At 43.7% G+C, this 21,907-nt stretch overlaps 1 protein-coding gene across 2 annotated transcripts in view; it reads right to left on the minus strand.

The window, feature by feature from the left end:
- Positions 1–21,907, minus strand: part of GRK4 (G protein-coupled receptor kinase 4) — a 191,639-nt gene that overhangs the window by 68,171 nt on the left and 101,561 nt on the right. For both annotated transcript variants that reach the window (XM_040419179.1, XM_040419178.1), the window contains exon 3: positions 889–1,001. In XM_040419179.1, coding sequence (XP_040275113.1) covers positions 889–1,001 — 113 coding nt within the window. The remainder of the gene's footprint in view (positions 1–888; positions 1,002–21,907) is intronic.

A 21,907-nucleotide genomic window follows, 5' to 3' on the forward strand; every position in this document is an offset into this window, starting at 1 on the left:
TTCCATAAAATGGATCTAGCGGTAAAATTGGGAGTTTTTCTTCCAGAAAATTCATAATAGGGTGACACTTCCTATTTAGAGATCACTTCTTAGCTGTCATGGAAGAGAAGCAAAGTGGGAGGAAGGAAGAGATAGATGGGGTGAGGGAGGGAGGAAGAGAGTGAAGAAGAGAGGGAGGAGTAGAAGAAGGAAAAAGGAGGAGGAAGGATGAAACCCAAGAAAAGTGTAAGGATGAGCAGGAAGAAGGGTGTGATGGATAAAGATAGCAAAGATTATAGGGAAGGAAGGAAGAAAGGGAAGAATTGAAAGAACAAAGGTAGGAAAAATGAGAGGGAAGAACAGAGGAAGGTAAAGAGTGAGGAAGAGAGGATGGTTGAGAGAGAGAAAGAGATGAAGGATGAAAAGAAGGAGGGAAGGAGGGTAGAAGAAAGTTAAGGAAGGATGAGAGGGAGGAAGAGAGGTAGGATGAGAGAGAGGAGTGAAGAAGGGTGGAAGGATTTTAGAAAAGAAGGAGGGAAAAATGAGAGGGAGGAATGATGAAAGGGGGAATGAGAAGGAAGAAGGAGGGAAGAATGAGAGAAAGGGAGAAGGAGGGAGGAACTGAGGGAAGGAGGGAGGAAGAAACACAGGGAAGAAAGAGAGAAGAATAGCAGAAGGAAGCAGGAGAGAGGAGGAGAAATAGGGAGGGAGGAAGGACAAGGGGAAGGAAGAGAGGATTCAATGGAGTAAAGATGATAGAAAAGGGAGGAAGGAAGAAAGAGAGGGAAGAAAGGGGAGGAGAAAGGAAGGAAAAAAGTAAGGAAGAGAGGGAAGACTGGTGGAAGAAAGACAGAGCAGGATGGAAGGCAAGGACAGAATTGATCGATATAAAAGTAAACAAAAACGTACCACAGCGTCTAGGAATTCAATACACCTCTTCAGTTCCGGTCGGGTGTCGCAGAACTGCCTGAAGAGAAGTCTTCCAATTGGTTGCTTCTCACATACGGTGCTGTAGTCTCTTTCTGGTGGACAGAAAACGAGAAGCAACTTAGCTGCAAAACATTGTAGACCGCCAAGAAACAGATACATAGCGCCTCATTAAGCCGGAGCTTAATCACAATTGCTCAGTGGGTTCCCCACAACACATCGGGAGGTGACATTTAGCTTACTTTATATATAATTCACTTTTCATTTTCAATAATATGCCTAACGACCTGCTTACTGACTCACCCTGGACTTATTTATAGAACCATCATTTGCATTGGAACGAGCTTGATGTGCATCTATACAAATCATAGCTTTTCCACTGATGAGAAGAACTGGCCATCAGCTCCACTAACGAGAGAGAAAACTGGGAAAAGAAAGAAAGATTTTGTAAGGCTACTTTCACACTTGTGTTGTTTCAATACCGGAAAAAAAAAACTTTCCGTTTAGGTCTCATGCATTATGAATGGCAAGAAATCCATTCAGGATGCTTTCCGTTCCGAAAGCATTCCGCTTTCTGACCGGAATCAAAACCGCTGCAAGCTGCGGTTTTGTGTCCAGTCATAAAAACGGGAAAAAAACGAAACAGACACTAAAAACAATGTATGTCAATGATGGCGGATCCGTTTTTTTTAGAAGCCTAAAAAAACGGATCAGTCACCCATCGACTTTCAATGTATTTAGTGGAAACGGATCTGTTTTTTTCCTGTTTAAATTTTACACAACTGCATCCTAACGGAACGGGTGCCTTCTGATGTGCAAAATCAAAACAAATCCGTTTATTTCCGGTATTCAGATCCTCTGCTGGATCTCATACCGGAATTAACAACTCAAGTGTAAAAGTAGCCTAAGAGTTTCAACGGTGATCGTGGATTCAGCCTGATTTTTCCAGATTGTTTTCTCTCTCTTCCATACATGTCCAAAGCAAACATCTGGATACCTTTCACGGAGCGATCAGTTGCCTCAATACAGAGAAAAATTACACCGCGCAACAATGATTTTGCTACTGAGAGAAAAACATGTGATTTATCCTAAAATGAGCGCGCCGATTCCAAAGATGAACTCGGAATTTGCCGGACACGTCTAGATTTTACGTACATGCAAAGCCTATTCAGTTATAATATTAATGCATTATATAGGAGATATTCCAATGAACATGTCCAGACCTGTTCGGACGGACTCAGGCTGATGTCAGCAGTAAGTATATAAGGCAAGCTGGACAGATTTTGATAAAGTGATCTGTTATAGTGCTATCAGTTTTGAAACTTAAGATGGATAAACGCAAATGTGTTAACGATCCAGACAATTTCTGCTACATACAGTGGGGGAAATAATTATTTGACCCCTCACTGATTTTGTAAGTTTGTCCAATGACAAAGAAATGAAAAGTCTCAGAACAGTATCATTTCAATGGTAGGTTTATTGTAACAGTGGCAGATAGCACATCAAAAGGAAAATCGAAAAAATAACTTTAAATAAAAGATAGCAACTGATTTGCATTTCATTGAGTGAAATAAGTATTTGAACCCCTACCAACCATTAAGAGTTCTGGCTCCCACAGAGTGGTTAGACACTTCTACTCAATTAGTCACCCTCATTAAGGACACCTGTCTTAACTAGTCACCTGTATAAAAGACACCTGTCCACAGAATCAATCAATCAAGCAGACTCCAAACTCTCCAACATGGGAAAGACCAAAGAGCTGTCCAAGGATGTCAGAGACAAAATTGTAGACCTGCACAAGGCTGGAATGGGCTACAAAACCATTAGCAAGAAGCTGGGAGAGAAGGTGACAACTGTTGGTGCGATTGTTCGAAAATGGAAGGAGCACAAAATGACCATCAATCGACCTCGCTCTGGGGCTCCACGCAAGATCTCACCTCGTGGGGTGTCAATGGTTCTGAGAAAGGTGAAAAAGCATCCTAGAACTACACGGGAGGAGTTAGTTAATGACCTCAAATTAGCAGGGACCACAGTCACCAAGAAAACCATTGGAAACACATTACACCGCAATGGATTAAAATCCTGCAGGGCTCGCAAGGTCCCCCTGCTCAGGAAGGCACATGTGCAGGCCCGTCTGAAGTTTGCCAATGAACACCTGAATGATTCAGAGAGTGACTGGGAGAAGGTGCTGTGGTCTGATGAGACCAAAATAGAGCTCTTTGGCATTAACTCAACTCGCTGTGTTTGGAGGAAGAAAAATGCTGCCTATGACCCCCAAAACACCGTCCCCACCGTCAAGCATGGGGGTGGAAACATTTTGCTTTGGGGGTGTTTTTCTGCTAAGGGCACAGGACAACTTATTCGCATAAACGGGAAAATGGACGGAGCCATGTATCGTGAAATCCTGAGCGACAACCTCCTTCCCTCTGCCAGGAAACTGAAAATGGGTCGTGGATGGGTGTTCCAGCACGACAATGACCCAAAACATACAGCAAAGGCAACAAAGGAGTGGCTCAAGAAGAAGCACATTAAGGTCATGGAGTGGCCTAGTCAGTCTCCGGACCTTAATCCAATCGAAAACCTATGGAGGGAGCTCAAGCTCAGAGTTGCACAGAGACAGCCTCGAAACCTTAGGGATTTAGAGATGATCTGAAAAGAGGAGTGGACCAACATTCCTCCTAAAATGTGCGCAAACTTGGTCATCAATTACAAGAAACGTTTGACCTCTGTGCTTGCAAACAAGGGTTTTTCCACCAAGTATTAAGTCTTTTTTTGTTAGAGGGTTCAAATACTTATTTCACTCAATGAAATGCAAATCAGTTGCTATCTTTTATTTAAAGTTATTTTTTCGATTTTCCTTTTGATGTGCTATCTGCCACTGTTACAATAAACCTACCATTGAAATGATACTGTTCTGAGACTTTTCATTTCTTTGTCATTGGACAAACTTACAAAATCAGTGAGGGGTCAAATAATTATTTCCCCCACTGTATGTGGCAAATACACTACTTATGATCAACGCAACGCAAGAATCTGACAAAGCGAGTGCGTCTTGCAGCTTGGGATGCATTTGTGCTAGTAGTGCGGAACCTCATTGGGAGCAGACGAGCTGCAAACTATGCTGAATTAGTAGACAACATGCTTACAGCATATGAACAACAATGTCATTGAAAGTGCGTTTCTCACATTCCCATCTTGACTTTTTCCCACCCAATTTGGGACACGTAAGTGACGAACATGGAGAGTGGTTCCATAAAGATATTTCTACAATGGAGAACAGGTATCAAGGCCGCTGGAATCCCAACATGATGGGGGACTACTGCTGGTTTTTGCAACGGGAAAATATGACCGTTCACTAATGTAAAAGCAGATGCCTGAAGCACTTATAACAGTACTGGGCCTTGCTCAAGTAAGACTTTTAAACTGAAAAACTAGACTTTTAGAAATTTTGTTATTCCATGACATTTTCATACACGCAAACTTTGATGTAGATCCGGTAATTGTTGGAGTAAAACTCGTTCTGTTCAAAATTATTCAATGCTTTCCAAGTGCTTCATTAATTTAGGCATAACTTACGCACAGCAAAATGTCGTGAAGTGTTACAACAATTCTGACTTCGGATTTGTAATCCGCACACTCGGTTTAGTATAGGACAAATGGTTTTTGCCCGGTAGCAGATGAAAAGTTTTTTTTGTTGTTGCGTAGGTCTCGTGCACACAAACGTATTTTGTTCCAGTGTCCGTTCCGTTTTTCTTTTTAGTTTTTTTTTTGCGGACTGGATGGGGACCCATTCATTTCAATGGGTCCACAAAAAATGCGGACAGCACACAGTGTTCTGTCCGCATCCGTATGTCCATTCTGCAGCCCTGCAAAAAATATATAGCATGTTCTATTCTTAGGATAGGCATTGTTGCAATGGATCCAGAAAAAAAAACAAAAAACGGATGCAATACGCATGCCACAAGGAAGTCAACCGTATTTTTTGCGGATCAGTGTTTTGCGGACTGCAAAACACATACGGTCGTATGAATGTAGCCTAATCCATATGCAAATGAGCTCCTGCTTGCTCCTCCCACTTCCTTTGCTAGCTGCCCCCTCTTCTTCTCCTTCTTGATTGATTGACAGTGCCAGGTGAGACGACCATTCCTGCCAATCAAGAAGGAGCGGCAGGGGCTGGCAGAGGAAGCAGGCGCAGCAAGGGCGCACCACCTTTGGTGCACTTAACTGCTCATTTGCATATGGATTAAAAGTGGTGGTGCACTTAACTGCTCATTTGCATATGGATTAAAAGTACCCTTTCTCCAGACTGATTCAGCCGAGCCAGTCCTACAAGTCATTGCATCTGGTTGAACAGTGAACTTACTGGTGACCGATTCCCTTTAAATTGACGGCCTTCAAGCCATTCCCTGCAGGAACGCAAGCACCATTATGGTTAATGTGGAAAGAACTTTGGAATTAAAATAAAGACAATGTATATTCTCGAAGACAGATGCAAAGAACAGTAAATGCAATTTTGTTTTGCACCTTACTCCATTTACAAGAATGGGCTCTCTGTAGGACGACTCGAAGAAGTCTCTGGAAGTAGCGGCAGACAGGTCGGTGCGCCAATCTCCCTCCTGACTATGACGATTTAAGGGAGTTGTGTGCTCCGGGAACTGCATGCAGTCTGGGGTGTCTAAGACTGGAGAAGTCAGTGCTATCCAGACGTCAATGGAAAAAAGAGGGGGCAGCATTTACATCAAATACAGAGAGAGGCCTTATTAATATTCACACGTCTGGTGTGAGATTCTCCGGTATGAGGAAGCCATTCATTACTCCAGACGGAGAGGAATGTATGCACGCCATACGTCGCTAGCTACAAATAACCAAGGTTTGCGGTAAAACGGAAACCCTTGTGCCGGTGATGATACTCTTTAGATGATTTTAACACTTCAGATTATACATTATATGGAAGAAGATTATCTCTGATAATCCTATGAAAAGTTCTTCTTGTGCCAAACCAACCGGGGCATCTGATGCCGACGTAAATAAGGCCGATACGAAATGATGGATTCGCCTGCAATCACTTACGTATGAATGTTATATATGAATGCATTATAAATAATTGAATCCTTAAAGGGGATGTCCAAAGGATATGCTATAAATGTCCGATAGGAGCAGGTCCCAATGGGAGGCCCGCACCTATCTCACATCAGGCTAGGAAATGGACAGATGTCTGTGCATGCATGGCTCTCTCTATTCACTTCCACAGCACTTCCGAAAATAGTCAAGTCACAGCGCTCGGCTATTTTCGGAAAATGGCCGAGCGATCTGACTTGACTATTTTTGTAAGTGCTATTGAATTGAAGGGAGAGACCCAAATATGCACGGTCATGTTCTATAGACAGGAGGCTCCCAGAGGTGGGACCCGCACCTATCGGACATTTAGGGCCTATCCTGTGGATGGGAATAAATCTTTGAGGTTGGTGGTAGGTGTCCAAGAAAATGAAGTTCCAGAGGTATAAGGGTCTATAGCATTTCTCACCCATCTACTGGATAGGTAATAAATGCTAGACAGGTGGGGCCACATCAATGACTAGAACGGGGACACGGACCCATGCCCCCCCCCCCCCTCAATCATGCAGCCTTCCACTTCATTTACAGTGTCACTGTACTTTGATGGGTCATAGCAATATATCAAAGGTTCTGATTGGTGGAGGTCTGAGTGCTGAGACTAGCACTGATCAGGGGGTTTGGGGATTCCGGCACTTTTGACAGAAGCGTCGATAGAGCTCTGACAAACCTAGCCCATACATATCATCCATGGCCTACCATTATTCTGATGAAACATAATGCAATACTACATACTTCCCTTGCAACATGTAACCAATACTGGTTAAGAAAGATCTTGCTGCAGCTGCATCCCCCTCTTACCCCTAAAAGATACCCTTTACAACTGATAGACATGTACAACTTCCTGGGAGAAAAATAGATACAGTTAAATTTATCATATACATAGGATATAAGTCAAATAGGACCTCAAAACCAAGGTCCCGTAAGGTGAGCCGTTTCCAATACTCCCATAGAATTGTATGGAGAGAGCCATGGACATGAAAGGTCACCTCTCTAATCAGTCTATGCCTGGCTTTGCAATCTATCTGCACCCATGAGACATTTATGGCATATCCTGTCGGAGATGGGAGAAGGAGGTGGCATATCTACCACAGAGACAGACCACACAACTGCTATGGGGCACCCAAGGGGTGTTGGGGGTCCACCATGAACTGTTTCACCTGTCCCAGGCATAGATTTATTGCATGTTCCATCAGATCCTTTCGGGTAGCTCATTGCACAGCCTTTTTAAAGCTTCCATAGAAGTTGATGGTAGCTGTATAAATTCTTATGCACTGAGCTCCCCCTAGTGGTAGCTGCAGGCAGCCAGGTTTATGATATACTGTGTGAGCGGAAAGCAGGAGATTTACCAATGTACTTACATCGTTTGTTTGGTGTAAATACAGTGAGAAATATATTGTTCAGAATGAGCGCCATATCTATGAAGCATCTGTTCTATTTTGACGCACACACGTAATGGGAATCTAGGTGTGATGGGGGGCATACTAAGGTTTGCTATGGGGCCCTATGAGATCCGTGTATGATTCTGGGAGAAGGCCGTTAATCTTCTGTATAATGCTACAAGAATAGGCTGCTTTAACCCCATGGATCTAGCTGTTTTTGAGAACTTTTACCTGGAAGAAATCCTAATGATGATAAAGTACACAAGCAGAAAAACAAGACGAGAGCCAAGGAGGATTCACGTAGACGGCTTACAACAGAGTCCGGCAGCATCTGTATATCACGTGTCCGGATTTATTCGTCTGATCTGGCAACCAGAACTACCCCACCTTATTGTAGTTGTACAATGGAGTCATTAACAGAAGATAATACCATTCAGTGCACATTTATAGCTTCTAGCACAAGCATCTGCTTCAGATTTATCACAGACGTTCTTGGAGGTAGAAGAAAGAAAGCATCAGGGATGGTGCCTCTGCTGTGAGATAATAGTATTTGGCAATTTATCTCCAAGAGGGATATTAAAGGGACTCAGCTTCATAACAGAGTGAAGCTTTCTAAACTGTAGAGATCACATCTCAGCAGTCATCTCATCATCAAAGACAGGATTACATGGACAAGTAACACCTGCAGATAAGATAGGATCCAGTGCTCAGTATAGGTTAAGACATCATCTCTCCCGCCCTGTGCATATGACCTCAGAGCATGCCCACAACACTATAGAAGTCAATTGACATCTCCAGACAAGAGGTTCCTATGACCATATGGCTACTAAATGTTGTTAATAGCAGCTTGGGAAAGATGGCCGCCCCCATAATCACGTAAAGAAAATAGAACAAAAAATAATCTACAATCATAAAATAAAAATAGATTAGAAAAAATGAGTGTGTCACTATCTGGTTTTAAAGGGGTTGCCCAAAGCTTTGGCTATAGATGGCCTATCCACAGTAAAGGTCATCAATATATGATCGGTGGAGGTCAGACTCCTGGTACCACTGCCAATCAGCTGATTGAAGAGGCCACGGCGCTCCAGTGAGTGCTACGGCCTCCTCACAGCATATAAACTACAGCGCCGTATATTGTATAGTGGCCATGCTTGGTATTGCAGAACAAGCCCATTAACTTGAATGGGACTGAGCTGTATATAGGCCATGTGACTGATAAACGTGAGATCACTGAAGTAGGAAGAGGACGCAGCACTCGCTGGAGTGCAGGGGCCTCTTCAAACAGCTGATTGGTGGGGGGTTCTAGGAGTCTGAACCCTCCCAGCTGGAGAGGTGACATCACGTCGACAATATGTGACTACTGCAGCCAATCAATGGCCTCTTCAGTGCACCGCTGAGGCCAATGGTGGTAGGAGTCTGAGGGCATTTTACAGGAGTTTGGGAAAGGTCTTGATGCCCACAATAAAACCTGGTGAAAGACATGACGTTGGCGGAAGTTGGATTTACAGAAGACACAAAAACACATTTCCAGAAGGACGAAGAGATGAACGGTACAATTCAAACAGAAAGTGTTCCAGCCACCATTTCAAGGGGCTGTCTCATCAAGATAACCCCTGTCCATGTCCTATTAGTGTAAACGGGCATCATAAACTAGAGATTACAGAGAGATGCCACAAAGAATGGCTCCAGCTCTCGTGGACTTGGCCTGCTCATGTATGACACGACGGCCTGTCCATTTGAATGTGTGCTGGGTAATACTACCTTTTCCAGACGTCGTCAAGGGTGCGATTCTTTTAGCTATAGATGTACACTTCTTGCTCGCAACATAATCTGGACCCATACAAACCAGTGATTGGAGAACTCTCCACTTCTCGAGTGCTCTTTGGAGGTCATCAGAAATAAAACGAGTTCATGTTTGAAGTTCAGAGGGAGGGTGCGGGTGGAATTATTTCCTGGACTGTTATGGAAGTCATCAACAGAAGTTGGTTGAGAGCTATTGACTCAGTTCAATGCCCCTCAGTCCATTGTATAACAGGAGGTTACAGAAAGCACACATGGTGCGTATATTTGGCAGGCTTCGATATAATTAGGGCATAAGCCTGAATCAACAGAATAGACCTTTGGGTCTGGCTGGATAGCTGTGAAAACATGTCCATTCCAAATTAGTGTAAAGTGTTTCATTAGTCATCTGACAAGATCCAGAGACAACATGTCAAGACGGCCAGACGTGAGAACAGCAGTCTACAGCAAGGGGACTAAACTGACTGACCATAGTCCGAATCCAGACTAGGACACGTCAGCTTACCAGTCCTTGCAAACCTGCCACCATACATTCTCTGGAGGAGGGCAGTGTCTGCTCCCATGTATCTAGAGGAACTACTGGCAGTTCTGGAAAGCCCTGACGTTGTGTGTGGTGGAATACACGAGGTCCCGATGCTGGTCAGCATCACAATGTTATATGCAACTGCTCCAGGTAGTGCAGAGGACTTGGGAGCGTATGTCTCAATGAAATTTAGAGGTACAGTCTAGGGTGTGAATTATTGTAAGGGTCTGGTCTGGGGTCTAATTAATTTTAGGGGTTGTTCTAGGGTTGGATTCATTTTAGAGGTCTGGTGTCTTATTCATTTTAGAGGTTTGGTCTGGGGTCTGATTCATTTTAGAGGTCTGGTGTCCGATTCATTTTAGCAGTTGTTCTACGGCAAGGGTCTCAAAATCAGCTGGATATATGGACCGCACATAGAATTTTTTTTCCAGTTGACAGGCCGCAATATCCACATATATCACATATTCAGCACATATGTGTGTCACACACTCATCCTCCCCCTCTCCCCGAACCTCACCTCAGCCGGCCACACCTGGAGATTATGCCAAGAGCCATGGACAGATTGGTCATAGACCCTACAGGGAATTTCCCGGTGGGCCTATGCCTACGAGGGCCACCCAAGGCCTCCTTAAAGCCTCCAGCCGGGTACATAATGATCTGATTCTCTCTTACGCACCAGGCCAGCAGCTGCAGTTGCCCGCCTGAATTAAATTGTATCAACGTCCTCAAGACAGAGATACAGTTGAATACTGTGACGCAAGTGGCAGTATTTTGTGCTGCACTTTGGTATTTGCTTCTTCTGGGGCGGTGTATTGCTCTGCATTATGGTATTGCTGGCCCTGCCTACTTATGTTGTCCCTGCCTACATATGTTGCCCCACCTTCTGTCAATATGGACCCACCTGCAACATGGGGCCACTTTTACCACTTCTAGTTCCTAGTCCTCCAAGACCTCTCCTAGTGGTGGCCTTTCTTTCGGGTTCCGAAAGATTATACAACCGAGATTTGGGCAATTTAGCTTCGGGAATAAGATTGACGGGACAGTCATACTCCCGGTGCGGAGGCAACTCCTGATTAACACACTCAGAGAACACATCAGAAAATTCAGAAATGAACAAGGGAACAGTTTTAGTGGTGACCATAGAGAACGATGCATTAAGACAGTTGTCAATGCAAAAATCACTCCAATCGAGAATCTGTCTCACTTGCTAATCGATGTTAGGGTTATGTTTGCTTAACCATGGTAGACCCAACACCAACGGAGAAGGCAGACCCTCCAACGCATAACAGGAGATAGATTCCTGATGAAAATCACCCACTCTTAAATGAATGTCATTTACTACCTGCGACAGGCATTTTTGGGTGAGAGGTGCTGAGTCAATTGCAAAGACAGAAATACTTTTCTCTATTGCATTAGTAGTCAACCCGTGAATGCTAACAAACTGTCCATCAATCAAATTAACTCCTGCCCCACTGTCGATAAATGCTTCGATTTTCACAGTTTTGGACTCTAGCGCCACCTCGGCAGACAGGAGAACACGGATACTACCAGTAAAAGACAAATGTAGGTTTTCTTGCTCCCCACCCACACCACCAATAGTAATTTGGGGATTAAACGTCTTTTTCTTTTTGTTTACACCTTGATGCTGCAAGTACGGACAAATATTTACAAAATGTCCCTTCTTGCCACAACAAAAGCAGACTCCTTTCACATGTCCAAAGCTTTTGCCAGTAGTTCCAGGAGTAGCTCCTCCCAACTGCATAGGCTCATCACAAGGCGCAACCACCAGTGTCTCTCCACCATAAGTGTCAAAGGAAGCAGTACCCCTGTTGGACAGCACGTCCTGAAGGTGAGGACCCCTAGATCTCTCCCTCAGGTGTCTATCCAGATGTACAGCAAGGCCCATAGCTGCTTCCAATGACTCAGGATTTTCATGAAAAGCCAATGCGTCCTGCAGTCTCTCAGAGAGACCCCGACAGAATTGGCTACGGAGAGCAGGATCGTTCCACTTTGTATTGGTAGCCCATCTCCTAAATTCAGAGCAATAAGTCTCCGCGGATTGTTCTCCCTGCCGCAAACCCCGTAACTTGGTCTCGGCCTGAGAGATCCGATCCGGGTCATCGTAGATAAGACCCAAGGCTCTAAAGAATTTGTCTACCGACTGGAGGGACGGTGATCCGATCGGCAGAGAAAAAGCCCAAGATTGGGTGTCCTCTTTAAGCAACAAAATAATCATACCCACACGTTGACACTCATCCCCAGAAGAGTATGGACGCAGCCTAAAGTATAATTTACATGAATCCCTGAACCGGGAGAGCCACCTTCGGTTCAGGGAAGGCCTGGGACCCACCACCGAACCAGTGCAGACATAGTATCCATAGCTGCACAGATCAGAACAAAAATGGCGGCATTGGCTCTGGATAATGTTATGGATGTAGTAGGGGAGGACACCAAAAGACAACAAGAAGGAAGAGTTAAGACACTAGGCCTCACCGCTAGGGAAGGAAAAGGGTCACCACCTAAATCCCTGCTCCTGGCCCTAACTCCTATCCGTATGGGCACCTCTCGATGTTAGAGATGCCCATACATGGGAATCTGGAAAACCCTGGTAACCCTCTGATGCCCTAAAGGTAATGACAGGGCAGAGACAACCCGTTCCTTCCCTGGTGAAGGAACCAGCGTCTCGCTGAGGCCTAGTAAACAACCAGGGGGTGGGGGGGAGATACAAAACACAACAAGATGAACACTTAACATCTGAAGATGATGGATGAACAGGACTTCAACAAGAACCACACTCCAGCTCTTCCAAAACCAAATGAAGCTATCCAGAGCAAGGAGTGATGGGTAAAGTCAGACTAAATAGGGAGAGGTAAAGGTCACATGATCCACACCTGAACAGGAGGTGTGGACATACCAGCAACACACAAAGTGAAACCAAAAGAGGCTGTCAGATCACTAATGTGCAGTCTTTCAGACCTTCTAACACCTGTCACAGGTGTGACACCTTCCTACTAAGCTGTGCACAAGACACAGCTCAGCAAGGAGCGCACCAAAATCCTATTCACGCTAATAGATCTCTATTAGGCCTCTTCCACACAAACGTGTGCGGCCCGTGGCCGTGCCGCAATGCATGAACACCCACCGTGGGGCAGCCGCATTCACTTTAATGGGTCCGCGATCCGGCCGTTCCGCAAAAAGATAGGACATGTTCTATCTTTTTGGGGAACGGAAGTACGGGACGAAACCCCAGGGAAGCACTCCATAGTGCTTTCGTTCCGCACCATTCCGCATCTCCAGATTTGCGGACCCATTTAAGTGAATGGGTCCGCATCCGTGATGCGGAATGCACACGGAATGGTGGCCGTGTATTGCGGATCTGCAAATGCGGTCCGCAATATGGCCACAGAGCGCACACGTTCGTGTGAAAGAAGCCTTAGAGTGAATGGGACAAGGGATCAAAAGATCCCAGGTTCTAGCCACCTAAGGGGGCTAATAGATATAAAAAAAAGTGAAAAAAGTTTTTAAAAAAAACACCAAAATATTTTTAATCCCCCTCATTTTCCCAATTTTGCATATAAAATATATAAACAATAAAAAATAAAACATATTAGTTATCTTTGTCCGAAAAAGTATTAAAAATATTTTAAAAATTTGCCAGCGCGGTGATTAAAAAGTCATACATACCACAAAAATGATACCAATAAAAACTACAGTTCTTTCCACAAAAAAAACAAGCTCTCATACAGCTCTGTAGACCGTAATATAAAAAAGTTATGGTTGTCAGAAGATGGGGATGCAAAGATAATTTATATTTTTTTTCAAAGGTTTTTATTTTTTTTAAAGTAGCAAAACAAAATAAAAAGTATACAAGTTTGGTATCGATGTGATCGTACTGAGCTGCAGAACAAGGACGTCATGTCATTTTTAGCGCTCAGTGAACATCGTGATGCCAATTGTGGGGTTTTTGTTCAATTTCTTCCCATTTTCCAATACAAGACATGGTAAATTAAATGGTGCCATTAAAAATGCATCTTGTCCAGCAAAAATTTTTTATATATATATATCTACGATGCTAAAGCCATGGATTTGCTCGACTAGCCCACCTACGGACGATACCTTCACATATGGCATACATGGAGTATGGATGGATAAATCCTAGCAAATGACACAGTTCTACACTATACGTTGGTGCCATATAAAGCAATAAAATCTGCAATGACAAGAAATATGCAGCATATGGTTTAGCCCAACGGAGAGAGCAGAGTGATGTCATCGACCTCTTGCTGCTTTCTACTAAAGAGAAACCCAAAGACTAAGCAAAACAAAGAAGCCTAAAATAATCCCCATGAAAAATAAAAGGCAAAATCCAACCCTTTTATTATCCTCAATACTGGGAGTAGAAAAGTATGTAACATACCAGAGTATTATATCATGTAAGGAAACTGTGCTAACAATAAAAAGGGGAAAAATGTACGTACGATATTTACCGCTGCGCAGGGGTTTCCAGCACATAAAAGAATATTATAATAGAAATAGGTTGAGCATGAAAAGTACAAATGACTCATATGTATATATAATCTGCTACGTTCTCATACTGGAAAGACTACACACGGCTTCTGGTGATATTAAAGGAGTAGTCCAGCAAAGCAAAAAAATTTTGGAGAGGACTCAGAGTGGAATTAAGAAATAGAAGCCATAACTCTCACTGATGGTCTGATACTTTGGATCTGCCGCTGGAAGCCCCTGCTGCTCTCTAATTCCTGGCCCCATCTTGACAGCCGAGAAACAACTGGAAATGCCCACTGGTTGCAGGCATTGACTGAGCGGGCATCTCCCGTGAGTTGAGATGGGACATGGAATTAGAGACCAGCAGGGACATGACAGGGGCATACACTGATCTCATAGGGCACCATAGAAAAATATGGGCCCCCCTGCCAAACCCGGGCGTGTATCACACATTCCCAGGCATCGCAGAACGCAAAGCACGATGCCCCAGATTACTGACAAATGTACACTTTTCAAATTAAAAATTGCCAAAAAAAAAGTTGCCCTCCCCTCTCTTATGACTTCACTGGATATTGGAAAAGATGTGGAACACGTGCTTTGTAAATATTGCGCTCTTTCCCAACAGCATACTTCTCAATGTATTTCCACCACACCACTAGCATAAGTAGACTCAACTAATCTCCCCATACAGCTCTATGTCTTCACAGTCTATTTTAAAACTGTCTGCCTCCTGTCACCACTAGGGGGAGCTCAGTGAACAGGAATTTATACAATTATTACTGACTGCAATGAAAGCTGTACAAATCTCATTGCACTGAGCTCCCCTTAATGGCGGCTGCAGTGTTTTTATACTGGGAAGAGAAGACGGAGTTCAGGGCCAGGCCCCCCACCCACTCTTGGCCCCATAGCAGTTGCATGGTCTACCTAGGAAGGTATTGCACTTGGACCCGATAAGCATAGAAACAGGATAGGAGGGGATCAGTGAGGGTACTGATTCTTATATTTTTTTTTTTCTGAACCCATTTTAAAATAGGTGCTTTAAAATGTCTTGCTAGACAACCCCTTTAAAGGGCCTCTCAACCCTTACTTTTGCTTTTTCTTTTAGATGTAATACCTTAAACCTTTCTCCGCCTGCACCGTACTATTACATTGCTCCAACTACCTAGTTAACATGAAGCAGTGTAACAGCACGTCACGGCGCCTTGTTCAGGAGCTGGGCCCACGCTATCACTTGCAGGATTATATAGCTGGTAGCCTGCTCTCACTGCCGGGATCAGAAATACCTCTGATCCGACCACAGTGCTTGAGCATGCAAGACAGAGGGAACAGCTTGAAAAAGGCTTCTTTTAGCCGAAACGTTAAATCTTGCATAGAGGACTGCTGTCTCCATTCCTCACGAGTGCCGTGGCCTTTTTATACAGCTGATTGTTCGTCCTTTGTTTTGGAGGAACAGGTAGTCTCGTCCATGCCATTAGTACCAGGGTCCTATAGGGCTTGATAGGACTCTAGGTATTACTGCATATGAACTCACCTACCTTTGGGGTCTGTTCATACTGGTAGTAAGTCAGGATTTTGGTTAGGGTTTTCACTAGAAGGTGTCCATTTTCCTTTCCTACTGTAGTTCTCAGGCCTGATTCTCTGTTCCCCCCTTCCCTCCTATGCTTGGTGTGGTGTTTACCACCCACACCGAAGCGCGACACCACCACAGATCTAATAGCTATCACCTATCTGCAGAATAGGTAAAAAATTGATATAGCTGGAATACCCCTGTAATAAAACGCCTCCATAATGTTAAATGATGTCATATAAAGACAATATTATTGATTTAGATGTATTTTAGGCTAAAAAAAAATCATTTAGTTTTTTAAATTAAAAATCTTGTTTCATTTCCCTTTCAGCTCCTGTCACAGAACTGAATTTTTCTACAGTATGTACTATAAAAGATAGAAGAAGCAAAGCAAAAATGTACTATTAACTATTACAAAAAAAATTGTTAGCTCAAAATGCATATAAATCAATAACAAAAAGGACTCTAAAAGGTGTCCATAGTTTTTAATAATACATTATAAATAAAATGTTTAAATGGGGAATGGACGGGCACAGTATAGAATTTGCATGCTAAAGGACACGTCAGCAGCTGGTAGGGTTGATCCTTGGTGCATGCGCAATAGTCATGTGGGCTCCAGGGGAAGCAGAGGCAGATGCACTGCACAGGCGCCAATAGTGGGAATTATGGCATAAGCAGGAGTCAACAAAGCCTGGCAAGATGCCTGGATCTGTCACTCAAGGGGCGGGGGAGTAGCTGCAAGTGACGGTGGAGGAGCTCGGGGGCTCAGGCCAGCCCCTTGGTGCTCCAAAGACCTAATTAACATATTAAAAAAATGCTAATTTTCTCAGGAGCAGTACAATGGAGGATCATAAGACAAGTATCGTTCTCTTCGGCAGAATCAACCCTACCTGGGACTATGAGAATTCTGACGTACTTTTGTAAAACTTAAATAAATAAATGCAGCCAATGTAAATATGAAAAAGAAAATTGTACATATACCCCTATATGACCAAAGACCTCACATTTACACAAAGCAGGTGTGATTGCATTACCAGAAAGGCCACCATTGTTTGACCGTCATCCATATTCTGACAGATCTGGTTGACCTGATCACACTTTCAATAGAGTTTTTGAGGCCTGAACCAATATTTATAAGGAAATATTTGCTAAGGACTGACAAATCTCAGAAAACCTACATTGCACAAGAATAGCAGGGCAGCACGGTGGCTCAGTGGTTAGCACTAGTGCCTTGCAGAGCTGGTTCCCTGGATTTTGATCTGACCAAGGACCCGTTTGTGTGGGTTTCCTTCCACACTCCAAAGACATATGATAGGGAACTTAGATTGTGAGCCTCAATGGAGGCAGCAAGTGAGGCTAATCTCTGAAAAGTACTGGCGGATATATCTAGATAAGTGCTCTGTGGTCGGACCATGCTGTGGTCCTTCAGTTTCCAGCACTCCTTGCGCCATTGTATGTGACTTGACAAGCTTCAGTAAATGACTCCTCTATTTTAGGGGAAACATAACTAATTCAGCCAGCAGGTGTCAGCATTACTCAGTGATGCAGCCTCCTACTCATGTAAAGGAGGAGCATGCCAGGAAGGGGAGGAGAATAGACAGGAAGTATTCTACATGGGTGAAAGGGACATGTGCCTGGCCTAGCAGTGTATATGGGAGGTATGTGGCTGAGTCAACATTACATATACGGGACATTAGGCTGCACTTTATATAGGGATATTAGGCTGCACGGAATACACAGTATTTGGGATATTTTGCTGCACTGTATATAAGGGCCATTAACTTGTACAGTACATGGAGGGAATGTAGCTGAACCGTAGGTGGATTAAACTTAAAGGGGTTGTCTAAGTTCACCAAAACTGTCCAATGTACAGGGTGGGCCATTTATATGGATACACCTTAATAAAATGGGAATGGTTGGTGATATTAACTTCCTGTTTGTGGCACATTAGTATATGTGAGGGAGGAAACTTTTCAAGATGGGTGGTGACCATGGCGGCCATTTTGAAGTTGGCCATTTTGAATCCAACTTTTGTTTTTCAATAGGAAGAGGGTCATTTGACACATCAAACTTATTGGGAATTTCACAAGAAAAACAATGGTGTGCTTGGTTTTAACGTAACTTTATTCTTTCATGAGTTATTTACAAGTTTCTGACCACTTATAAAATGTGTTCAATGTGCTGCCCATTGTGTTGGATTGTCAATGCAACCCTCTTCTCCCACTCTTCACACACTGATAGCAACACGGCAGGAGAAATGCTAGCACAGGCTTCCAGTATCCGTAGTTTCAGGTGCTGCACATCTCGTATCATCTGAAGGCAATCGTCTATGCTGTGAAGATACGAGATGTGCAGCACCTGAAACTACGGATACTGGAAGCCTGTGCTAGCATTTCTCCTGCGGTGTTGCTATCAGTGTGTGAAGAGTGGGAGAAGAGGGTTGCATTGACAATCCAACACAATGGGCAGCACATTGAACACATTTTATAAGTGGTCAGAAACTTGTAAATAACTCATGAAAGAATAAAGTTACGTTAAAACCAAGCACACCATTGTTTTTCTTGTGAAATTCCCAATAAGTTTAATGTGTCACATGACCCTCTTACTATTGAAAAAACAAAAGTTGGATTCAAAATGGCAGACTTCAAAATGGCCGCCATGGTCACCACCCATCTTGAAAAGTTTCCCTCCTCACATATACTAATGTGCCACAAACAGGAAGTTAATATCACCAACCATTCCCATTTTATTAAGGTGTATCCATATAAATGGCCCAACCTGTATACTCACCCAATGTCAATGTATACTCACCGCTTCAATCCCCCTTCACTCCAGAACCACCACCCCGGTCCTCCCTGTTGGACTTCATTTACATGGCTGAAATGGTGACAAGCCCATTTCGGCCAATCATTGGCCTCACCAGTCTTGTGCTCCATACTGCTGAGGTCAGTGATTGGCTGCAGTGGTCATGGGGATAGACAAGCAATTCACAATTGCAGCCGTGTAAACAAAACTTGGCAGGGAGGACCGAAGTGGCAGTGCTGGAGCGGAAAGGGTACCGGACTAGCGAGTACACATTATTTTGATATTTTTAACACCATCCCTGACTTTGGTCAGATTAAAGGGGTTTTCGAGTGTTTAAGGGTACTTTCACACTATAGCGATATTCTTTTCCGGTATTGAAATCCGGTAAAGGGTCTCAATACAGGAAAAAAACGCATCAGTTTTGTCCTTATGCATTCTGAATAGAAAGCAATCCGTTCAGTATGCATCAGGATGTCTTCCGTTCAGTCCCTTTTACGGTATTTGACCGGACAAAATACCGCAGCATGCTGCGGTATTTTTACTGGCCAAAATCCCGGAACTTGCTGGATCCGGCACTAATTTCCATAGAGATGTATTAATGCCAGATCTGGTACCAAGTGTTCTTGAAATTGCCGCATCACCGGATCCGGTTATCCAGTCTGCGCCGGAATATAGGAGGAGCGATTTTCGCTTTTGATCTTTGAAAAAATTTAAATACCGGATCCGTTATTCCGGATGATATCGGATGAGACGGATCCGGTATTTCATCGGATTTGTCTAACGGACCTGGAAAACAAGGGTATTCGTTTGTATACGGTTGTCGGCACTGCCTGCCGGATTCTAATAACGCTAGTGTGAAAGTACCCTAATACTGATGACCTATCTCTGTATCATCTGTATCTGATCGGTGGCCAACACCCCACTGATCAGCTTTTTGAAAGAGGCCATGGCCTCCTCACAGCTCGGTACATTGGATAGCGGCTCAGCCCCATTCACTTGATGGGGACTTATTTGCGCCTAGGCCATGTGACTGATGAACGTGAAGTCACATGGCCTAGGAAAAGGCCATCGCGCCCACTGGAGTGCCTCGATCTCTTCAAAACAACTGATCGGCAAGGGAGGTGGACCGCCAGCGATCAGATACTGATGACCTATCATGAGGATAGGCAATGAATATTAAACATTCGGACTACCCCTAGGAATACGTGGCTGGCACATATACAGTACATGTGCAACACGTGGATGGCACTGGAAGCTCAATGGTCATGACTGTAAATTTTTTAAGGCAAGACACAAAAAATTGTCCCAGTATGCTGCCAGCTTGTTGGGTATATATCATAATGGAGAGGAGCAAAGAGAGGGGGAGGCATAAAGTAAATGTAATGCGTGGCCCTTGGATGGAGTCAACTGCTCCCCCCCCCCCCCAAAATATTTATCATTTCAGTTGCCATTAGTCTGTTACATAGTGACACAAAGTTTACAAATAGTTTTGTTTTTTGGGTGTTTTTTTTTCTATTGTAGCAAAAAACATACCAAAAAAAGAACTTTTTGAGCAATCTGAATTTTTCAAGATCAAGTCCCAAAGACCTCACCACCAGGAGACAAAAAAAAAAGAAGAGAAAATTAAAAAATAATCCTCATATTACTTACAGTTAAATCTAAGCGGCTTAGGTTTGTTTAGAACTGGATCGTGTCTCACGGGAATGGATTTTCTCCTTCCATTGTTGTTGTAAGCTGCCAGTTCTCATGTCACTCATGGCGCTGGAGACAGAGTAGACAGCACACAGTCTGAACATACGCACGAGGCCCGAGAGCCAAGTGCCATGTTTATTTAGTGGTTTTTATAGCATATCCACATTCTTTGTTACAGCCTGTTGTGTAGTCCTAAATATGAGAAGATGCACAAAGACCCAAAAAAAAAAACTGTACTTGTAATAAACACATGTCCACGAAAAACCTGCACAGGTACCATGCCAAGCATCAAGAGTACGTCCACATGGGGCGTAGAAGATGCAAGTTTTCCACCAGGAAGTTGCGGACGGAATATCATTTATTTATTTTTTTGCTATGCATGTTTTAGTGCTTATTTTTAAAAGATTGTCCCAAAGGCTTATGCACACAGCGGTATTACATATACATGGAATCTACAGATCTATGTGGTACCGCCATGTGCCTTGGAGATCATATAGAGGGTTTTTTTCCCCCAGAGATTAATTGAAAAATATTTCATACTGCAATTTGTGGAGAGCCTATTGCTATGAAATACAGATCCATAACCACTCCATGTCCCATTTTCATAAAGAGCTGTGTGTAATATTCTTTTGTCTACTTCTGCTCTAAGCTCAAATCTCCCAGGGCTTCCCTGCTGCTTCAGGGTCAGCGTCATTGAGTCATAGTCATGAAGTTGAAGTCTTTGTATCACATTCTGATTAAGGCCTCATTCAGACAGTCATAACAAGGATGCGGTTTTCCATATTTTAGCTGCAAATCTTGGCTAGACAGCTGATCTAATGACCTGAAATTAGAGCATCAGACAGTAGAACCTTATGATGCCACTAGTTTGAGACATTAGACCAGATATCTGGCCGGGATTTGCAGCTGTAAAACATATACCCATATTAAAGGGAATGAGACCTTAAAGGGGTTTTCCGAGCTTTTTATTCTGATGACCTATCCTCAGTGAGAGTCCGACACTGTCACGGGAAGTACGGGGAAGGAAAGACAACCAAAGGGAACCACAACAAAACAACAACAGACTAGGCCCCAAACCTAGGGAGTAAAGAAGTCACCTCCTAGCAATCCCCGACACTCTCCCTAAGCTGCTAACAACATGTGCAAATCTCAATGGTAGAAATGCACATGCACAGGAACCTGAGGCTGCATAAACACTGCACCAAACCCTCAGCTTAGGGAACAGGGAAAGAGGAAACCGGCTCCTTCCAAACTAAAGGAGCCAGTGTCTCCCTGAGGCCTAGTCAGGACAGACACACCAAGAAAAGGGAAAGGACTTAGCTTGAGATGTAACTGGAACAGGAGAACCACCACACAAGCAGAGCACTCCACAGAAGAGCTATCAGCCACAGGGAAGCAAGTAAGAGGCAGAACATATAAAGAGCCACCTGACTGATAATGAGCAGCATCAGCAACAATGAAAACAAGAGAGGTCTGTCAGATAGACTCCTGAGTCTTCCATCTATTTGAACTTCTAAGATCTCTCCCAGGGTCGGCGTCATTGAGTCATAGTCATGAAGTTGTAGTCTTTGTATCACATTCTGATTAAGGCCTCATTCAGACAGTCATAACAAG

The sequence above is a fragment of the Bufo bufo genome, chromosome 2, assembly GCF_905171765.1.
Source record: "Bufo bufo chromosome 2, aBufBuf1.1, whole genome shotgun sequence".
Lineage (NCBI taxonomy): Eukaryota > Metazoa > Chordata > Amphibia > Anura > Bufonidae > Bufo > Bufo bufo.